General features: G+C 40.0%; 2 protein-coding genes across 6 annotated transcripts in view; one reads left to right on the forward strand and one right to left on the reverse strand.

Annotated features, from left to right (window-relative positions):
* Positions 1-229, forward strand: part of LOC138003913 (DPY30 domain-containing protein 1-like) — a 13,236-nt gene extending 13,007 nt beyond the window's left edge. Inside the window, exon 4 of the mRNA XM_068850228.1 lies at positions 1-229. This exon is cut by the window's left edge and continues 830 nt beyond it. The gene's annotated coding sequence lies outside the window, so the exon portion shown is untranslated.
* Positions 230-2,788: 2,559 nt separating this feature from the next.
* On the reverse strand, positions 2,789-16,540 carry LOC138003912 (uncharacterized protein MCAP_0864-like). Of its 5 annotated transcripts, XM_068850225.1 has the most exons (4): positions 16,338-16,540; positions 16,094-16,186; positions 9,008-9,139; positions 2,789-5,140 (listed from the first exon to the last, which is right to left on the reverse strand). In XM_068850225.1, exon 4 carries the CDS (start codon positions 4,985-4,987, stop codon positions 3,821-3,823), a length of 1,167 nt encoding a protein of 388 aa, XP_068706326.1. In that variant the 5' UTR covers positions 4,988-5,140; positions 9,008-9,139; positions 16,094-16,186; positions 16,338-16,540; the 3' UTR covers positions 2,789-3,820. The 5 variants fall into 5 exon arrangements, 4 of the variants coding, with proteins under 4 accessions (XP_068706326.1, XP_068706327.1, XP_068706328.1 ...); XM_068850224.1 differs by lacking the exon at positions 9,008-9,139 and having other exon boundaries at positions 2,796-5,140; positions 16,338-16,530; XR_011123696.1 differs by lacking the exons at positions 2,789-5,140; positions 9,008-9,139 and adding an exon at positions 14,170-14,308 and having other exon boundaries at positions 16,338-16,475.
* Positions 16,541-17,500: the final 960 nt, after the last annotated feature.

A 17,500-nucleotide genomic window follows, 5' to 3' on the forward strand; every position in this document is an offset into this window, starting at 1 on the left:
CGGAAACATCCTCGACTTCCAGAGAATCATAGGATTTGCTAAAAAAAATTTTACTGTGTAAATGAAGATCTTTTATTTATTTTCCTGTTGTAATGCGTAAGTAAATATTTTGTTATTTACTTACACACCCGTTAACTTTTTTGCGAACCTCTGTTTGTTACAATATTTGTATACACTGCTTCTCATCGTAGAACAATTGCAGTTTTTATTACAATGTTATTCCCGTCAATGATTGCTGAGTTAATCGTTTGTATCGCGATTTGTCTCACCATATACATTTGCAAACCCTGGAAAACATTCCTGGTTTCAACGGGAAAAAGTGACGTGACCACACTGCATTTAACACTTTCATCCCCTCGATAAAAAACGCATCAAACGTCCACACGCTTAACTATTTGCAGTTTGAACTACATGTTTTACACACATTGGCCGTCTTTTCACCGGAAATCGCGTGAAAACAGTTGCTTTTCCTACTAGCGAGTCGGGAAAAACTTCAATGGGATTCTCATTAAATTTTAGCCACCAAACCAGGTAGCTTAAGCGAGTTGGCAATTACTTTCGCCTAATGAGGAGTGGCTTGCGGCAAGAGACTATGAGGGATAGTCTCTAGCTTGCGGTTATTCAAATCGGAAATACAACAGAAGTGCTATTTTAATTTTTGCAGTGGCGCGTGCTCTCTCCTGATTTAATCTTACCCGTGAAAACATGTATCATTTTAAGTCGCTTAACGAAGTCTGCAAACAAACCAATTTTAAGGAATGTTAAGCGAGACAACGGCTGTCGTAAAAACACAGCCATTCAGATGTCAATCTGATCGTTTTCCACTTAATCTGCTGAGTAATCTCTCGCTCAATTTGAAGATGGTTATATGATTTTCTTTATTACATCCATTTAGAAATCACTGGTGATCCTTGCAATCTGATTGGCTCTCAGCAGTGCGATTTATTCCCAGATCGCACTATTTTTTGCTCTAAATCGCATCATTTTCCCAGTCAATGAGAAAGGAACACTAAAACAAAACAACCAATCAAATTTCAAGGCTTGTTTAAGGTAACCAATCAAATTGCAAGAAAATGAAACACAAAGAAAACCATTGTGTGATTAATTTTGCAACTTTTGTTCACAAATGAATCAATGAAATATTAGCACTGACTGAAATCCTGTATTTTAGTGATTAAATAATTGTCATTTCTAAATGGATGTAATAAAGTGGTAATTGAACTTCGTGTCGTGCAATTTTGGTCTGAAATTAACCTTAATCACATGCAGTTCAATATATGGCTCATTTGATATACTATTTTGTTCATTGATTCATTCATCACAAGAACACTTGAATCCACAAATCACCAGCTCCCAACGTCACTCTTCAAAGCTCAGTTGGTTTGGGCGTCGCACCGGTATCGCGAGGTCACGGGTTCGAACCCCGTTGAAGTCCTGAAATTTTCAGGCTTCTCTACGCAATTGCTAAAATTGCTTTCTTAACTGCGAGGATCATAACTTCACTTGATGCATTTATTCTTTCGAATATGTATGTTTGAAGTGAAAGATAACAAGTCAATGAAGGGGCCGAAAAATATGGATGATGACGGCATATGCTAACAATTCACCACCAAGCCTCGTTTTCACTAAATTATTCATATCATTGGACATGCAATACTGTTCGCACGGGTTTTTTTTTTGCAAGTTTGCTCCTTTGGGATTTAGCTTATGATTTTTGAATTCGAGGCTTGGTGGTGAATTGAGCAAGTCGACGTCATCACGCATGACAGCTATTCGGCCAATCACGTGAACGTTGCAAACTTGGACCCGGTTGTTCAAAAGCCGATTATCGCTAATCCCAGATTCAAAAATTAACCAAGGAGTTTATTTCTCTACTCCCAAATGCTGTTAAACGCTGATATCCGGCAAAACTTTACAACAGAAGTCAATCTAAGCAAAAGAAACTTTCACCAAGAAGTTAAAACATGAAACAAAAGTTTACGCTAATCCTGAGTTAAGTTAATCCGCCCAGGCCCAGGCTGATGTGGAAAAATTTTAATACGGCCTTATTCACTAGATAGCCGCTATGTTGGTTTTCAAATTGTCATGCAAATTAGCCATGTGTTATGCTAGGGGGAAGGGGGGGGGGGGGGAAGGCAAATTGCGGGAAATCGGCTCGTCGAAATATTGAAATAACATTACTGAAAGTACATTTTAGAATTTAGGTCGAAACCGTTTTTGGTTGGTTTGGTTGATCAACTTTTTCAACCGGTATCAAACTACGTTGAAACGGTTGAAAAAGCATTGGCAGCAACCGCTGTCGTTTACGTGGGCCATTTAAAGTCTGCCGCGGGTTTCCTGACGTGTTGCTTCCCTCAACTTGTCAACGCTGAAAAGTCTGGTAATAACTATTCCCAAGAGTTAACACGTTTCAACCGAAAACGGTTGGAAAAGTGTTCTATTGGGAAACCTCAAGTGCTTCAACCTAAACCAGTTGCGGTTGAAACGGTTGATCCCAATAGAACACGAATTTTATATCTTTGATTGCCTTTGACATTTTAACTTTCTACTTCGTTATCTGCTCATTTTTCACTAAAACAACATTGAACGTGAAACAAATCATCTGTGTGGCTAAGATGTTCGTTATAACCTCTCGACCTTCTGTTGTTTGCCCCCTCAGAAGTGTGCAGCTAATTTGCATGATAATAGCAAATCCAACATGGCGGCCATCGTGAACTAAGGTCTGTTGTCTCCCTGTTTAGTCAAAATTATACTTAAGTGTTAAATACAAAGTAGTTTTCCTTCAATTCAGTTTAGGCAGCTTAAACAGGCTGCGGTATATTTAAGGTTTTATATCTTTTTTACCGTTTTCCCCCTATGTTTCATTCATATAAAGTACAAAGTATAATGCAAATTTGAGACACCAGACCAACACAATATACATTTTAGGATTTCGAGATTAGTACATAAAAGGGCATAGTTCATAACTGAAGGTTTCAAAAACATTTTAGCCACTTCACCAATACAATACACAAAAGCTTGGTTTTCACTATCGACGCAGACACAAACGCGAACACAAGAGCGCTTATTTGCACAAAAAGAGTAAACAAAATTGTCTACAGAGTGCGCAGGAGATCTTTCAAGATGTGTCCGTGCATTCCGGATCGATTGGAATTTGGCAGTGTTGGTTTTTCTGGAAAGGGTAATACTGAAATACCTGAAGAAAAACCTTTCGAAGCAAGGAGACAACCAACAGCAATACACAACCCACATATGATGCCGGCACCGGGAATCGAACCCGGGCCACACTGGTGCGAGGTGGGTGCTCTCACCACTGTGTCGCTAGTGAAAACCAGGCTCAGTCCCTAGGGAATGAAATTAGCATTTGAATAAGTATTTCCCGCGATGGTCGTCAGGGAAACGTCAGCGAAACCGTCGCTTCAAAATTTAAATTTGCGCTGTCCCAAGTATCTCGCGACTATACGATCTCCGTTTGGTTATTTCAACCCGCTGTCTTTCTAAAGGCGGCAAAGTAATGTACCACGCCCCACGTGCAGCAAAATTGTGTTTCTCTTTTTGCCTGACTTTGTGAATCTACCATTGTGGCGCCTATGTGGGACTCACGAGGTGTCTCTATTCCAAGATTCTCGTTTTTCGTGTGAAGGCATATGAAATTGCCAAATGCTGTCTGCAATACCCAAGTCGAATATGGCCGGTCTACTCGTCAAATAATACCCAAGATCATTTCTGTACAAGAAAATCATGAAACATTTTAATGAGAACATGTCGTGTGAGAATGTCTTTTTCGTTCATCTACATATTATTCGTGTTTTTGTTACACTTAAAATGAAAAAACCCCGTGAAATGCACTAACAAACTTGGATCGGAGAAAAAAGGCCATGCGCTCGATACACGACATATTCTGCAAAGCCACCGCCGTACTCATTGACTTCATTCGGGTCCACTTGGCTTCCACCAGATCAGCTTGCAATTTAGTGACTTTTTGCTGCAGTGCCATAGCCAGGCATTCAAAATCAGTTCTTTCGTTTATGCTTTCGTTATAAGAGGCCTGCATTTCTGAGAGCCTCACGTAAAATGCTTCAATCTCAAGGGATAGTTTCTGATTTTCCTCAGCTATCTGCGTGCTATCCACTGTTGCATCGTGAGCTTTCTTTTCGGCAGCTGACACTCGTTGTTCCAGCTCCTTCTTTTGTTGTTCTGATTTCTCTATCTGCTCTTTAAGCTTGCTGATATCGTCAAGCAAGGACTCCGTTTTCACGTGATATTCTTCCACCGATGCTTTAAGTTCATCGATGGTCTTATCCTTTTTTTCAAATTCTCTCTTATCGCATTCGGCTTTCTTTTGGACCTCATCGCTTCGCTTTTGCGCCCTGGCAAGATCCTTCTTTAGCTCTACAGCTTTCAATCTCTCTTCTTCAAGCGTTGCTTCCAAGAGCGCAATTTGTTTCGTCGTGCTTTTCGTATTAGCTTTGTACTTTCGCAATTCGCTTGTCAAAGCTTCCACTCTATCCTGTGTTTCAAAGTTCACATCTTCCGTCTTATGAAGCAATTCTCTCGTCTCGGCTATCTTGTGCTCAGCCAGTTCCAGTTCTCCGTGTATTTCATCTCTCTCACGAAGAGCTGACTCGTAATCAGCTTCCAGCTGGTTAATTTTTACAGACGATTGATTAAGCTTTGTGGTAAGCAACTCCAGTTCGTCTTCGTCACTACTGTAAGAAGCCGGTACTTGCGAGGCGATGCGTTTTCTCGCGAGCATGTTCAACTTCTGACTGTAAGTTTTCTTAGACTCTGTCGCAGTTTCGATCGGCATCTTTTCTCCCTCGAACACATCCTTCGTTGAGTCATCTTTCATCTCAACTACATCTTTGCCAGTATCTTCTTTTTCCTTTGAGGGAAGATAATTGGCTCCATTCTTGTGCCCCGTATCTTCTTCTCTTAGTTTCTTAGGCAGAGCCGTTGTTAAATTGTTCATCGCATCTTTTTCCATGTTATAAAGTCTTCTCTGTTCTTAGATTTGATAAAGTTCACTCAACATTTGTCTTGTATTATTTCTTTCTACTAATGACTCTTGTAATGCTTATTTCGCACCTTTCTTGCCTTTACTGTGGCGCTGTCTTCTCAGGAACACAACCGGGTTTCCCTGTAAGACGAAAATAACGGAAATCTTAGAATTTAAATCACACGGGAAGCAATCTGATCCACGCGATCAAATTACGCGCATGCGCACGAGCTTGCTTCGTATTTATATTGCGTACGCTGACGACGTGAATAAATTAAACTCAACCAATTTCCCTTGTTTTGCTGTTAATTAGGTAATAATGATACGAAAAATTCGAAACATGAGGTGTACAGCTCAGCGTTATTATTGGAACTAAAGAAGAAAAAATGCAAACCGAAACGCTATGATATACATCTTATCCGATGGTTTAACATATAATACGCGCGGGTATTTTGCGAGTTGCGTAGCAATGAGCATTGCTCAAGGGTTGGTTAATCTTTATATTAGAAAGACGTTTTAATTTCCTTTTTTCAATTACAGAACATTTGTCTGATGTATATCACGTGTTTCTCTAATGCTCTCAAGCGCCTCGCGGCCATCATCACACGATACACAAAGGTCGATACACATCATGACCAACACACCAAGGAAGTGGGGAAGGGGGGGGGGGGGATAGTTGGAAGAGGGAGGGAGGTTTCGTCGGATACGATCAAGTTCTCTTTCGGCAGTGTTTTTAATCTTCAGTTTAAGGTATGCCTCGATAACTGGCTAATGCTGAGATCACTTACAGATGTAAGAATGGTCCACAGGGTTGGTTCGGTCAAAAACCGTACACCGACAAAAATGTATACACCAGAAATCATTGACCTTGATTTCATCCCGCTTCACCCGAAGCCCGCAGCGCCATCTTGTCGGAACCACTTTCGCGCTAGAACTTCGTATAGACAGTGAAGTTATGGGTAACAAACGCAATCTCCATAATATTATGCGGAAAAACGTTCAAATTAAGTTTTACAACATTGCCACATGACTTTCCTCTAACTTTGAACTATTACGCCGAAGGCTCAAGATGGCCGCTACGTTTGTTGTGCTTTAATTTATTTCAAACGATAGATACTCTATCCTACGGAAGCCGGTAAGGGTCACACGTTGTCGCGTCCAAGTTGTCGCTTCCAAAGTTGTCGCTTCCACGTTGTCACCTCCAAGTTAGGGTTAGAATTAGGGTGAATAAATTGCCCGATCCGGTCTTTTTTTAAATCAGTGGTCACTCAGAACTGAAATCAGAGGAAGCGGATGTTGTTCTCGTGATAAAAAAAAAATCTATTTCATCAATGGCCAAGGTCGAAATGCAAAAACATAACAGAACTTAATTAAAGTGATAAAAAAATTGGCGAGCAGTTTAATGATGTCGTCTCGTTTTGCGTCTGAGTTTTCTAACGAACACGGACACTTTATAAACGCACCTGTTCGAGCGTCCAACAAGTTGAAAAGCGAATGAGCAAACGAGGCTCGAAACATTTGAAACGTATCAAACGACCAAAAGATCCCCCGATCAAACGTTCGATTTCAATGTTCGAAACGCAACTCAATCAGGAATATCACCTATGAATGCACTTAATCTACTTGAAAATTCATAGTTACCTTAGCCTTTTGAATTGAGCCAAGGAAAAGGTGCAATGTTTACCTGTTCGACTTGTCCTCTCTTGAAATCCTTTCCAAAACTTTTGCGAATGCATTAGCCGTGCTGCCTTAGTTTTGCATTAATATAGGTTGTGATTGACTTAAAAATCTCGCGTCCTATTCTCAACCAATCATTGGTCAAATCAAAACATATTGTAACTTGCTCGTTCGCGTTTTCCCGCATGCAGCGCCAATTGCATTGATCTCCCTTGCGTCACGATTGGCTCACTTGATTCTTTGCGTGGATTGTGATTGACCAAAGACATTTCTTTGGATTTGGTAGACGATCGATTACATTGTAAACTTGAGGCAAGGATCTACACGTCCCGATTGTGACACACACCTGACGATGTTATGATTGAAGACCAGTGATCCCAAGTTATTGAAGCTTAACTTGGCCAAACCAAACTCCAATTATCTCAAAAAAGGTTTTAGCTACGGTGCGGCCTCACTATGGAACAACTTACCCAACAATTTACGTACGATCGAATCAGTTAGATCTTTTAAAAAAGAAGTGAATCGATTTTATGACAATGAGGGGTAGGCTCCAACACGGCAACCTTGTACAACAGTATTTTTATTGCTGTAGTAATTAAGTAATGAATTTTATTGTACTATAGCTATTGTATTCTTACTGAAGGTTTTACCGTGTTTAAATAACTATTGAAAAGCGGCATTAATGACCCTTCAAACATCTTAGGACAAAAGACACATCCGTGTGTCCTTCATGTATCATCGGTCGAAATCGATTTGAACACTACCTTTCATCCTGAGCTCAGGGTTCGTACTCGATTTTGTCTGTAAAATTCCAGGAGTATTCAAGGAGTTTTCAAGAACAAGAAATCGAGTTTTCAAGGAGTCTTTATAAGAAGATTTCTATGCCATACATAGTGTTTCAGTGTTTTCTTTGCTGAAAAAGCCTCCCTTGATATTCCTTATATAGCACATCCTGCAAGTTGAGTGCACGCATGGACATTTTAATTTTAGGTTTTAATGTTTCCCGTAATAGTCAATTTTGGGCTCAGTTTTTGAAATGTCTCTTTTAACTTAGCATGATGCAATCTCAACAATTTTCACCCAAGCAAAAATTCAAGGAGTTTTCAAGCAGTTTTCCGTAAAATATTATCCTTTTTTTCAAGGGCTTTTCAAGTGCCCTTGAAGTCTAAAATAAAATTCCAGGGCTTTTCAAGGACTTCAAGGGGCTGCACGAACCCTGAACCTCGCAACGAACTAAATAAATGATTTATCTTGAGGTTTTACGTCGATTGATTTCCATGGAGAAGCACATAACCTGTATAATACAACTCTCACAAATTGAGATCTAGCCTTAGCCGAGGTTGACTAGCAAGAGAGTTATTTTCATAGAGTTATGACATTTCAGTTAAAGCTAAATTTTCAAAATCCAGAATGCAAGATTTTGGAAGCCAAAATCCTGAATTTAAGATTCTGCAAATTCAACATTTTGGAAAAATCCTGAATTCCGAAATACAGAAAGTGCCCTAAACATGCATATATAAAAGCTAACCTTAGGCCTAATTAGGCCTAAACAAAAGTTTTTAGGCCTAAGGTTAGCTTTTATGAATGTTGGTTTCCAAAATCTTGAATTCAGGATTTTGGAACCTTAACTCTAACTCTATCACATAACCCTAACGTCCCCGCCTTAGCCCGGCTTTTTGCAATTCAATTTATGGCCCTCGTGGGCGTCGTGGCGAAATGTTTGCTACATCCCCTGAATTTGCTATAGCATGGAACTGAAAGCATAGTTGAGCGGATTGAAGCGTGGATACTCGCCCCCTTGAATCAACCAATAATAGGTCATTGTGATGTTAAGCGAAGTTAAAATTTCAGTTGAACATTTTAGATTCACATAAATCAAACTTTGGATTTTATAAATTGAAATTAGACCTCAATCAATTGACCACTCCCTTTTGTCTCTCATTCTCGAACTACAAAAGTTCTTACAAAAGGGAAACTTCGACAATACATAGAAATATTATTGTAGTAACTGCTTCAGTTATTCAGAGCTAATAACCTATACTTATACATAAGACACAAAGAAGAACACTCGTCTGACTTCAATCTGAACAAACAAAAAACTCCAGGGTTGAAGCTTTGTATGACGAAACATTTCATGATCATCTTAAAGACAAAAGAACCAGGATTACTTTCTCTTCAACAATACGGTATATAGAGAAAAATTTGTCTTAGAAATGCACGATAGGGCCTATACATTTTGTTTAAGCTCTTGATACACCGAAAGTTAATTGGACATTACGCTGTTGATATTCAACGAAATTAGAATGCTAAGAAAAGGAAGTTCATTCCTACCTCGTCCAAATGCTTTCCTGTAGTGGCAAAGAAACTGGGCTGGGAGGCGGTTTCTCTGCTTTTAAATGACGCTTTAGATGCTTTTTCAGTTAGAAACAGTTCTCACACAGCTTCTTCTTATCTATACAAAAACTGCAAGTGCATACAAACTTATCAAAATACACCATGAAAACTTCAAGGTAGAACTGGAGGTCTGAAGTCTGAAAATGTGACTAGCGATACGTTGGAAATGATACTCAGTTTGGCACATGCCTCGCGCTTGTTTTAAAGATGAATTTTTGAACGCTTTTTACGTTGCTGTTCTATTTATTTCGTCATCGAAACAATCCTTTGGTAACTGCTTTTCTCATGCAAATAACAGCTGTTGCTACATAAAAATCCTCTGGGATTCGAAAATTTTCATAAGAATGCTTGTGAAAATTAATTAAGTGCCGGTTTGCAAGCTGCAATTCCGTGTCGGCACGATTTGTCGGCCCGACATGTATCGGAGCACGCGTAGTCAGTCGATGGTGAAAATAGCCATTCACTGGGGCAAAATATTCATATAAAGTTTCTAGAAAAGTGGCTGGGAGCTGCCCCTTCATATCTGGCGCTACTCACTGCAACACCCACGACCTCTCAAACGCTCAATGCGAAAGTGTGGTTGGGTTCTCTCTTCAAATCATGACGTTGTTTACTGTTGATTTTGTAATTGTTCTTCGCGATTTCAATGACGTCTTGGATCTTGTGTTTTACCGTGTTTAAATAAAGCATGTATGTATGTATGTATGTATGTATGTATGTATGTATGTATGTATGTATGTATGTATGTATGTATGTATGTATGTATGTATGTATGTATGTATGTATGTATGTATGTATGTATTGAAAAGCGGCATTAATGACCCTTCAAACATCTTAGGACAAAAGACACATCCGTGTGTCCTTCATGTATCATCGGTCGAAATCGATTCGAACACTACCTTTCATCCTGAGCTCAGGGTTCGTACTCGATTTTGTCTGTAAAATTCCAGGAGTATTCAAGGAGTTTTCAAGAACAAGAAATCGAGTTTTCAAGGAGTCTTTATAAGAAGATTTCTGTGCCATACATACTGTTTCAGTGTTTTCTTTGCTGAAAAAGCCGACCTTGATATTCCTTACCACATCCTGCAAGTTGAGTGCACGCATGGACATTTTAATTTTAGGTTTTAATGTTTCCCGTAATAGTCAATTTTGGGCTCAGTTTTTGAGATGTCTCTTTTAACTTAGCATGATGCAATCTCAACAATTTTCACCCAAGCAAAAATTCAAGGAGTTTTCAAGCAGTTTTCCGTAAAATCCTTTTTTTCAAGGGCTTTTCAAGTGCCCTTGAAGTCTAAAATTAAATTCCAGGGCTTTTGAAGGACTTCAAGGGGCTGCACGAACCCTGAACCTCGCAACGAACTAAATAAATGATTTATCTTGAGGTTTTACGTCGATTGATTTCCATGGAGAAGCACATAACCTGTATAATACAACTCTCACTAATTGAGATCTAGCCTTAGCCGAGGTTGACTAGCAAGAGAGTTATTTTCATAGAGTTATGACATTTCAGTTAGAGCTAAATTTCCAAAATCCAGAATTCAAGATTTTGGAAGCCAAAATCCTGAATTTAAGATTCTGCAAATTCAACATTTTTACGTCGCTGTTCTATTTATTTCGTCATCGAAACTATCCTTTGGTAACTGCTTTTCTCATGCAAATAACAGCTGTTGCTACATAAAAATCCTCTGGGATTCGAAAATTTTCATAAGAATGCTTGTGAAAATTAATTAAGTGCCGGTTTGCAAGCTGCAATTCAGTGTCGGCACGATTTGTCGGCCCGACATGTATCGGAGCACGAGTAGTCAGTCGATGATGAAAATAGCCATTCACTGGGGCAAAATATTCATATAAAGTTATTAGAAAAGTGGCTGGGAGCTGCCCCTTCATATCTGGCGCTACTCACTGCAACACCCACGACCTCTCAAACGCTCAATGCGAAAGTGTGGTTGGGTTCTTTCTTCAAATCATGACGTTGTTTACTGTTGATTTTGTAATTGTTCTTCGCGATTTCAATGACGTCTTGGATCTTGTGTTAAAGTATTTCAAATTTCACAGAGTACTGCTGCACGTAAGCCAGACAGATGAGATGGCAGTTTGACGTTTCATGAGCAATGACGTCGGCTACGGCATCAGAAACGCCAAAAGCAATAGTATTATTGGCCAAGTGATTTTCGTGCTGCACGCACGGCACGAATTTAAAGTCCATTTTTTCGCCGTACTCTGCAAAACAACCGCTCACATCTGTGGAATATTCCACCCATATCTTTCTCTTCAAACACTATGAAATAATCGGGAAATACTTAGAGCGCGCAAAGTTATATATGGAATTGACATTTCCGTTACTGTAGCCGACTTCGCTGGCTTCCATAATACTAAAGGATAACTTCACGGGTTAATACACATGTAGGTATATCGTTTTTACAGCAAATAGAAACTTGTCCCTCGGGGTTGTGGATTTGACACATTGGTCGTGTTTTCACGCGCCGTTTTTCAGGTCGCTAAGCGAGTGACAACCGAAAATTCCGGGGAACAACTATTCTTAGAGTTATGTCGTAGAGTTAGAGTTAAGTTTCCAAAACCCTGGATTCTAGATTTTGGAATTGCCAAAATCCTGAATTCAGGATTTTGGCAGTCGTTAACTCTAAGTCATAACTCTAACTGAAATAACTCTATTGATAGTTAACCTCAAAATTCCGTGAAAACAGTTCCTTTCTTAACTCGCTTAAAGTTAAGCGAGTCGGCAAATTTCAATAGAATTCTCATTAAATTTAAGCCACCAAACCAGGTTTCGCAATAATACAAAAAAGAAAGGGTAATTTGACTGTCATATTCACCTTGGTGTTGAGAATTATTCATATAGAGCTTGATCGCAGGTTAAAATACAACAAGCGTTCTATTTTTATTATTTTTATTATTACATTGGCGCGTGGTCTCTCCTCATTTTAATGTTACCCGTGAAAACACGTACATATCATTTTTAAGTCGCTTTACGAAGTCTGCAAACAAACCACTTTCAGTAATGTTAAGCGAGACAACGGCTGTCGTGAAAACACGGCCATTTTGACGTTAATCACTGTATCCTCGTTGGGAAGAGGAGAGCTGGCCACCGCGTGGGGATGACAACAGCACGGAACTGAAGGAAAGTGGCGCCGTACCATTTGCAATATCGTTTCTGATTGGTCAATGACGAATGCATATAATAGGTTGTAGAGTGCGATGTGGAAGACTTATATTAACTTTTGTATACCGCTACCAGTATACTATTTTCACTACTATGGAAACACAGCGACGGACTGGAGTAGTTCTGTTGAGTTGTTGAGTATATCATAACTGAAAAATCTGGATTCGTGATTTTTGGTCACTCGTGATGTTTTGAAAGGTGTCAAATTGCACGAGCATACGGATACTTACTCTCCTTTTTATGTATAGTATGTTATCTTATATTTCACTTTGAATGGTTTTCAAGTGTTGAGATTTGTAAAGATTACATTACTTAATATTACAAACATCATGTGTGGATCATACTTCATTAGTAAAGAAAGACGTACATCGCCGTTTACCGAACAGACCCTAACACGCTTACCAGGTTTTCGCGTAACGTTAAACACTGGACTCCGATATTATACATGCTTGCATTTGGTCTTCGAACGCAGGCGTTTAGTCGTACATCGTAAGTGATATTTTTCGGGTTTCAACTTTGGTTTTGGTGCACACACTAAAAGGAACGTGCATTCTAATCCTTTCGTTCTCCCAACTAGTACCATGGAGTTGGGGAGTCATGAGAATTTAGTGTTATATCAAGAGAATTTAGGGTTATATCAAGATCAAAAATAAATAGTCGCGTTTGTATAGATATGAAGGCAGCACAAGGTAAAGTGTTTCCAGCAAACTGAGTCTTCTCGCTCAAATTTGATTTCTTCACACGGATGAACAGCACATGATCGGCATAATGACCCCATAATCTACACTCCAGTACTATCGAATCCCCCCGGGGGGGGGGGGGGTACTCCCTTATAAGGGCTTAATGGGGACGTGCGGCCTGCCAAGGTATGTTTTTCGGGATTTTTGTCTTGAACAGGGTATCGAATTTATCATTTTTTGTCTCAATCAGGGTATCGATTTATCAATTTTTGTCTTAAACTGGGTTAAATGTCTTAAACAGGGTATCAAAAATCGGAATTATGTCTTAAACAGAGTAGGAAAATCAGCGATATTTGTCTTAAACAGGGTCAGGGTATGAGGGGCCGCGCCGCACCTCCCCACCCAGGGATATATCGAGCCCCCCCGGGTATCGAATGAACCTCTTGGATGTTCAAGAATTCCACTTGAGCTCACTTCAAGGTATCCCATTCCATCAATCTGCAAAATATCACGCCTTTTTTGGATCAAAGAACCCGTAACTGGATCGTTGTAATTAGCTACCATGCAATCAACACCATCTAGTTTAGGTTGCAATATCCCGCGTAGAGTAGCACGAAACTCAGTGTGATGCCGCTCAAGCTCAAAAGATCACGACCTCTGAGTCTTACAAGTAAAACAAATGCAATTCAGTCAATTTTTTATGCAAGTGCAAGCTGAACTGACTACACATTTTCGGCTACTAAAGAGACAAGACAAATTCGACACTACATTGACTGCAACTCAAAAAATTCTTATTTACATGGTACACAGAGAAAATGAGACAAAACGGAGACGACCCGTTGACAGACCCACTTCTTCTTCTTCAAGACAAACAACCGTTTCTGAACATTTCACCAGCAATAATCAAACGCCACACGACATGGGACTCATTCCGATTGGAACTCATCCACACATCTCGTGACTCCATACGCAAAGCCCGAGAAGCGTTTCTAATCGACAGGGGCTAAACACTTGAACCCAAAGGTATAAACAACAGAGAAGAATTGTAAATAATATTTACCTATAACCCTACACAGGTTTATTTCACATGTAACAGTGGGTTTCACTGGAAAAGGATCCTTACAGAAGGGAAATCTTTTGCCGGTCTAATAGAAACGTCAGGCAATTTTTAAGGGTGTCCGCGTCCCAATTGTTGCCGTAGCAACGTACGGCACTGCTAACTGAGACCCTCTCAAATTAAGTTCTTGAAAAAATATCTTTAAAAATGATTGGGTATCTTGATCTTTTTTTCAAACTTCGAAAATCGATTAAATTCTCTTATGTAATACGTATTATGAGAAAAATGTATCCTGGCCTGTATGGATATTTAGGAAAATGCTGTAGGAAGATAAAAAAAAATCCAAATTACTTAAATTTGTAATCATTTTTAACCGTTTAATTTAAGAATGTGAAGAAACGTACTAATGTTACTTGTATGTGAAAAATTCAGGGAAGGGATGAGCTCCTGAGTAGGTTACTGACCTATTTCCGGTTTTTGCGATTTTATGTCACAATTTTATTTCCGGTCACCCGTTAATTATTTCCGTTTGATCGTCGGGATCGAGCACAAACTTTCACCATATTTGTTTCAAAAAGCGAGCGAGAACTGGGGAGAGCGATATAACTACTGAGTGGGTGGGGGAGTGGAGGAGTTTTGCCAAAACGGGGACTGTGAACAGTCTAAGATGCGGACGGCAGCCGGAAGCGAGCTGTTTTCCCTTTTAACCTATTTTTCACACAAACACATTTACATTGCTAAAGTATCTTTTCTCCATTAGAGATGATTATATAAAAATCTGGGAGACACCATTGTCCTGGCACTTGAAATGTGCTCTTCCGGTTGGCGTCCGCGTCTTAAAAACGCGCGTGCTGAAGCTCCCGACGACGGGAACGACAACGAGGACGTCATCTCAAAATATAAATTCCCGTTATTGTAATCACTTCGAGACTGTTCCAAGCTTTTTAACATGACAATGGTGTGGCAGTTCCTGAAGAATTAAACCGATATGAGTCAAGCTTAATTTAGGGGAGAAAATGAAAATTTATTCTCAAGTGCTGACGTCTTCCATAAAACCTCAAATTTGGTTATTTCACTTTGTTGTTTTGCTGACGACGGCAAAGAAATGGACAAAAGTGAAAAACGCACGTGCAGAGCGCGCAAAGCTATTATTTTTGCGTACTAAATATGAAAATTTGTGACGTTCTCGTTTGCGGTCGCCGTTGTCGTTGCTAAAGCTCCCTTGTGCCTGGTCTTACGCGCGCGCTCGGCTTGAAGTCACGCTTGAAAGCCTCGGTTTGCGTGACTTATAAGGAGTTCAAATAGTCCTCTTTTATATTCCAGCTTTGAGACGAGTTTATGAAGAAAGACATTCGAACGCAAGTTGCCATTAGATATTTGTTTGAAACAATAGAGAACGGAAGTTATTTGCTCTCAAGTCCATCATCTCGCCTCCCACGTCCTAATATCATCTTCAGGCAGAAAAGTCGTGATGTACAATCCTGGATGGACATGCACTAGATTACCTCTCCTTGTGAAACTGTCTTCTTAAACTCGGCTATCATATCGCCTTCTTGAGAATTTCCACAATGTCATTAAATTGTGGGATAATGTTGTTGTTTCGCTTCAAATGGACAGCCTTGACTTTAAATTGTCATCAATATGTAAATTTGTTATGATTTTGTTGATTTCATTACATAATTTTTCCTTTACGGTGGCACTGGTGGCATATTTCATGATTTTAACTTCAATTGTGTTAGTATTCAGACGTAAACTCACAGGACATCATACGCCGACCAAGGTTGGCGAGAACCAAACTGCGAGGTCAAACCCGAGCTGACATTGGGCTATCAAGTGTGACGAAATTTGTTAATACCGCGAAAGCGAACACGCGATCTCGTAGTCTTTGTTGCCTCTGTTATAACCAAAATAAAGTCGCATGACTCAGTGCATGGAATTTAATTAAAGCAGAGAAAGCCTTGCGATTGAATACTCGATCGTATCTTCATGCGCCCGGTTGAAACCAGCCTTCGACATTTGAAAGGTTAATTAATTCAAACAACTTGGAAGATAAACGCAGTAAGTTCTGAAACGAAGAACTTCTGGAACAAAGCGCGGTCACTCACCTCTTAGCGTTCAAAACCTGTAGGCAGACCATACGTGCTTTTGTACCCTTCTTTTCCAGAATTTCTTAAGTGGAAACGTTGGCGTTTCGCCACCTTAAGATGGAAACCGATACATTGCATTATAGTAAACTGATCGCTCACATTTTATTCTATTTTAGACATAGCATCGTAATCTAAAGCAATTTACATGTCTAAAAACTACTAATATAAATTCGACCCAGAAAAGATAAAAAATGTTACACACCTCTGTTGACCATTTTCTCCTCAAACGATAAACAGGTGCTATGCGATCGCTCCGTACAAGATTTCCATTTCAGTGGTTAGATTATTTGTTAAAGTGTGCCGAGTAACAAAAATTACTCTCAATAATCACTTCAGTCGATTGGAGATTGCTCTTACGCGGCCATATGCCCAGAGTCAAAATTTTGTCCCAGTCCTGCGCCCGGCAAAATACCCTGGGCACCAGAGGTTTTTCTCGCGTCCTGCGGGAATTTTCGGTGTCGGCCAAACGGCCGAAGCCACGAGCGGCGAAGCCGCGAGAAAAACCTCTGGCACGGAGCGGTGCTTTTTACCGTCCCCGTTGACCTTTGAGCTTTTTTATCGGATTACATTTATGCCAATCACATGGACGTCTCACGTGGACCGGCACGTGAAGAAATGTCAGAAATTCGATTAGGGCATTCAACGGGCAAACAACAATCACAATTGCACTTTTCGGATAGTCGCAGTATCCCATTTGGTTAAGACGTAAACAAAGACCCGGAATAAGCTGAAACAACAACGAATGAAGGGGTAGTTTCTAAAGAAACTGTGGTGCTGCGTCGGTGGGGAAGTAGTATACAAAAATTTGGTTTATCAACGGAGTTGATAATGTAAATTGACCACCGTACAGAGATTCTAAAAGCTGACGTTTCGAGCGTTAGCCCTTCGTCAGAGCGAATGGATTCGCTCTGACGAAGGGCTAACGCTCGAAACGTCAGCTTTTAGAATCTCTGTACGGTGGTCAATTTACATTATCAACTCCGTTGATAAACCAAATTTTTGAAACAACAACGATTTACCGGAACCGGTTGGCAAGACAGCAAGAACGTCCTTGCGTTGAATAAAATTAAATACCCCACTTGTTTGCACATCACTTAACTTCTCTACACCGTCAAAACTTTCTAGTACATTGCTTATACTTTCCTTCAGTGCCTTCCCCAAACTTTCACAAACCGCCATCACAACACTTCTGGCAGTACGCTTACGTGATGTCAACAATATTCTTTCACGTGCTGGTCTATTCTTGTCGACCAATTGTAGCGTCTGTCCCTCAGGTGGTCGTTCGGAGCCAATCAGCCGTCCTGTCCAAAATCTGGACCAACTGATCTAACTGAGCTAACGATTGGTTCGACGCTATCAAAGGAA

Source organism: Montipora foliosa, chromosome 5 (assembly GCF_036669935.1).
Source record: "Montipora foliosa isolate CH-2021 chromosome 5, ASM3666993v2, whole genome shotgun sequence".
Lineage (NCBI taxonomy): Eukaryota > Metazoa > Cnidaria > Anthozoa > Scleractinia > Acroporidae > Montipora > Montipora foliosa.

Excerpts from the sequence above, each read along its gene's own strand:
- LOC138003912 (XM_068850225.1), bottom strand. The coding sequence starts at position 4,987 with ATGGAAAAAGATGCGATGAACAATTTAACAACGGCTCTGCCTAAGAAA.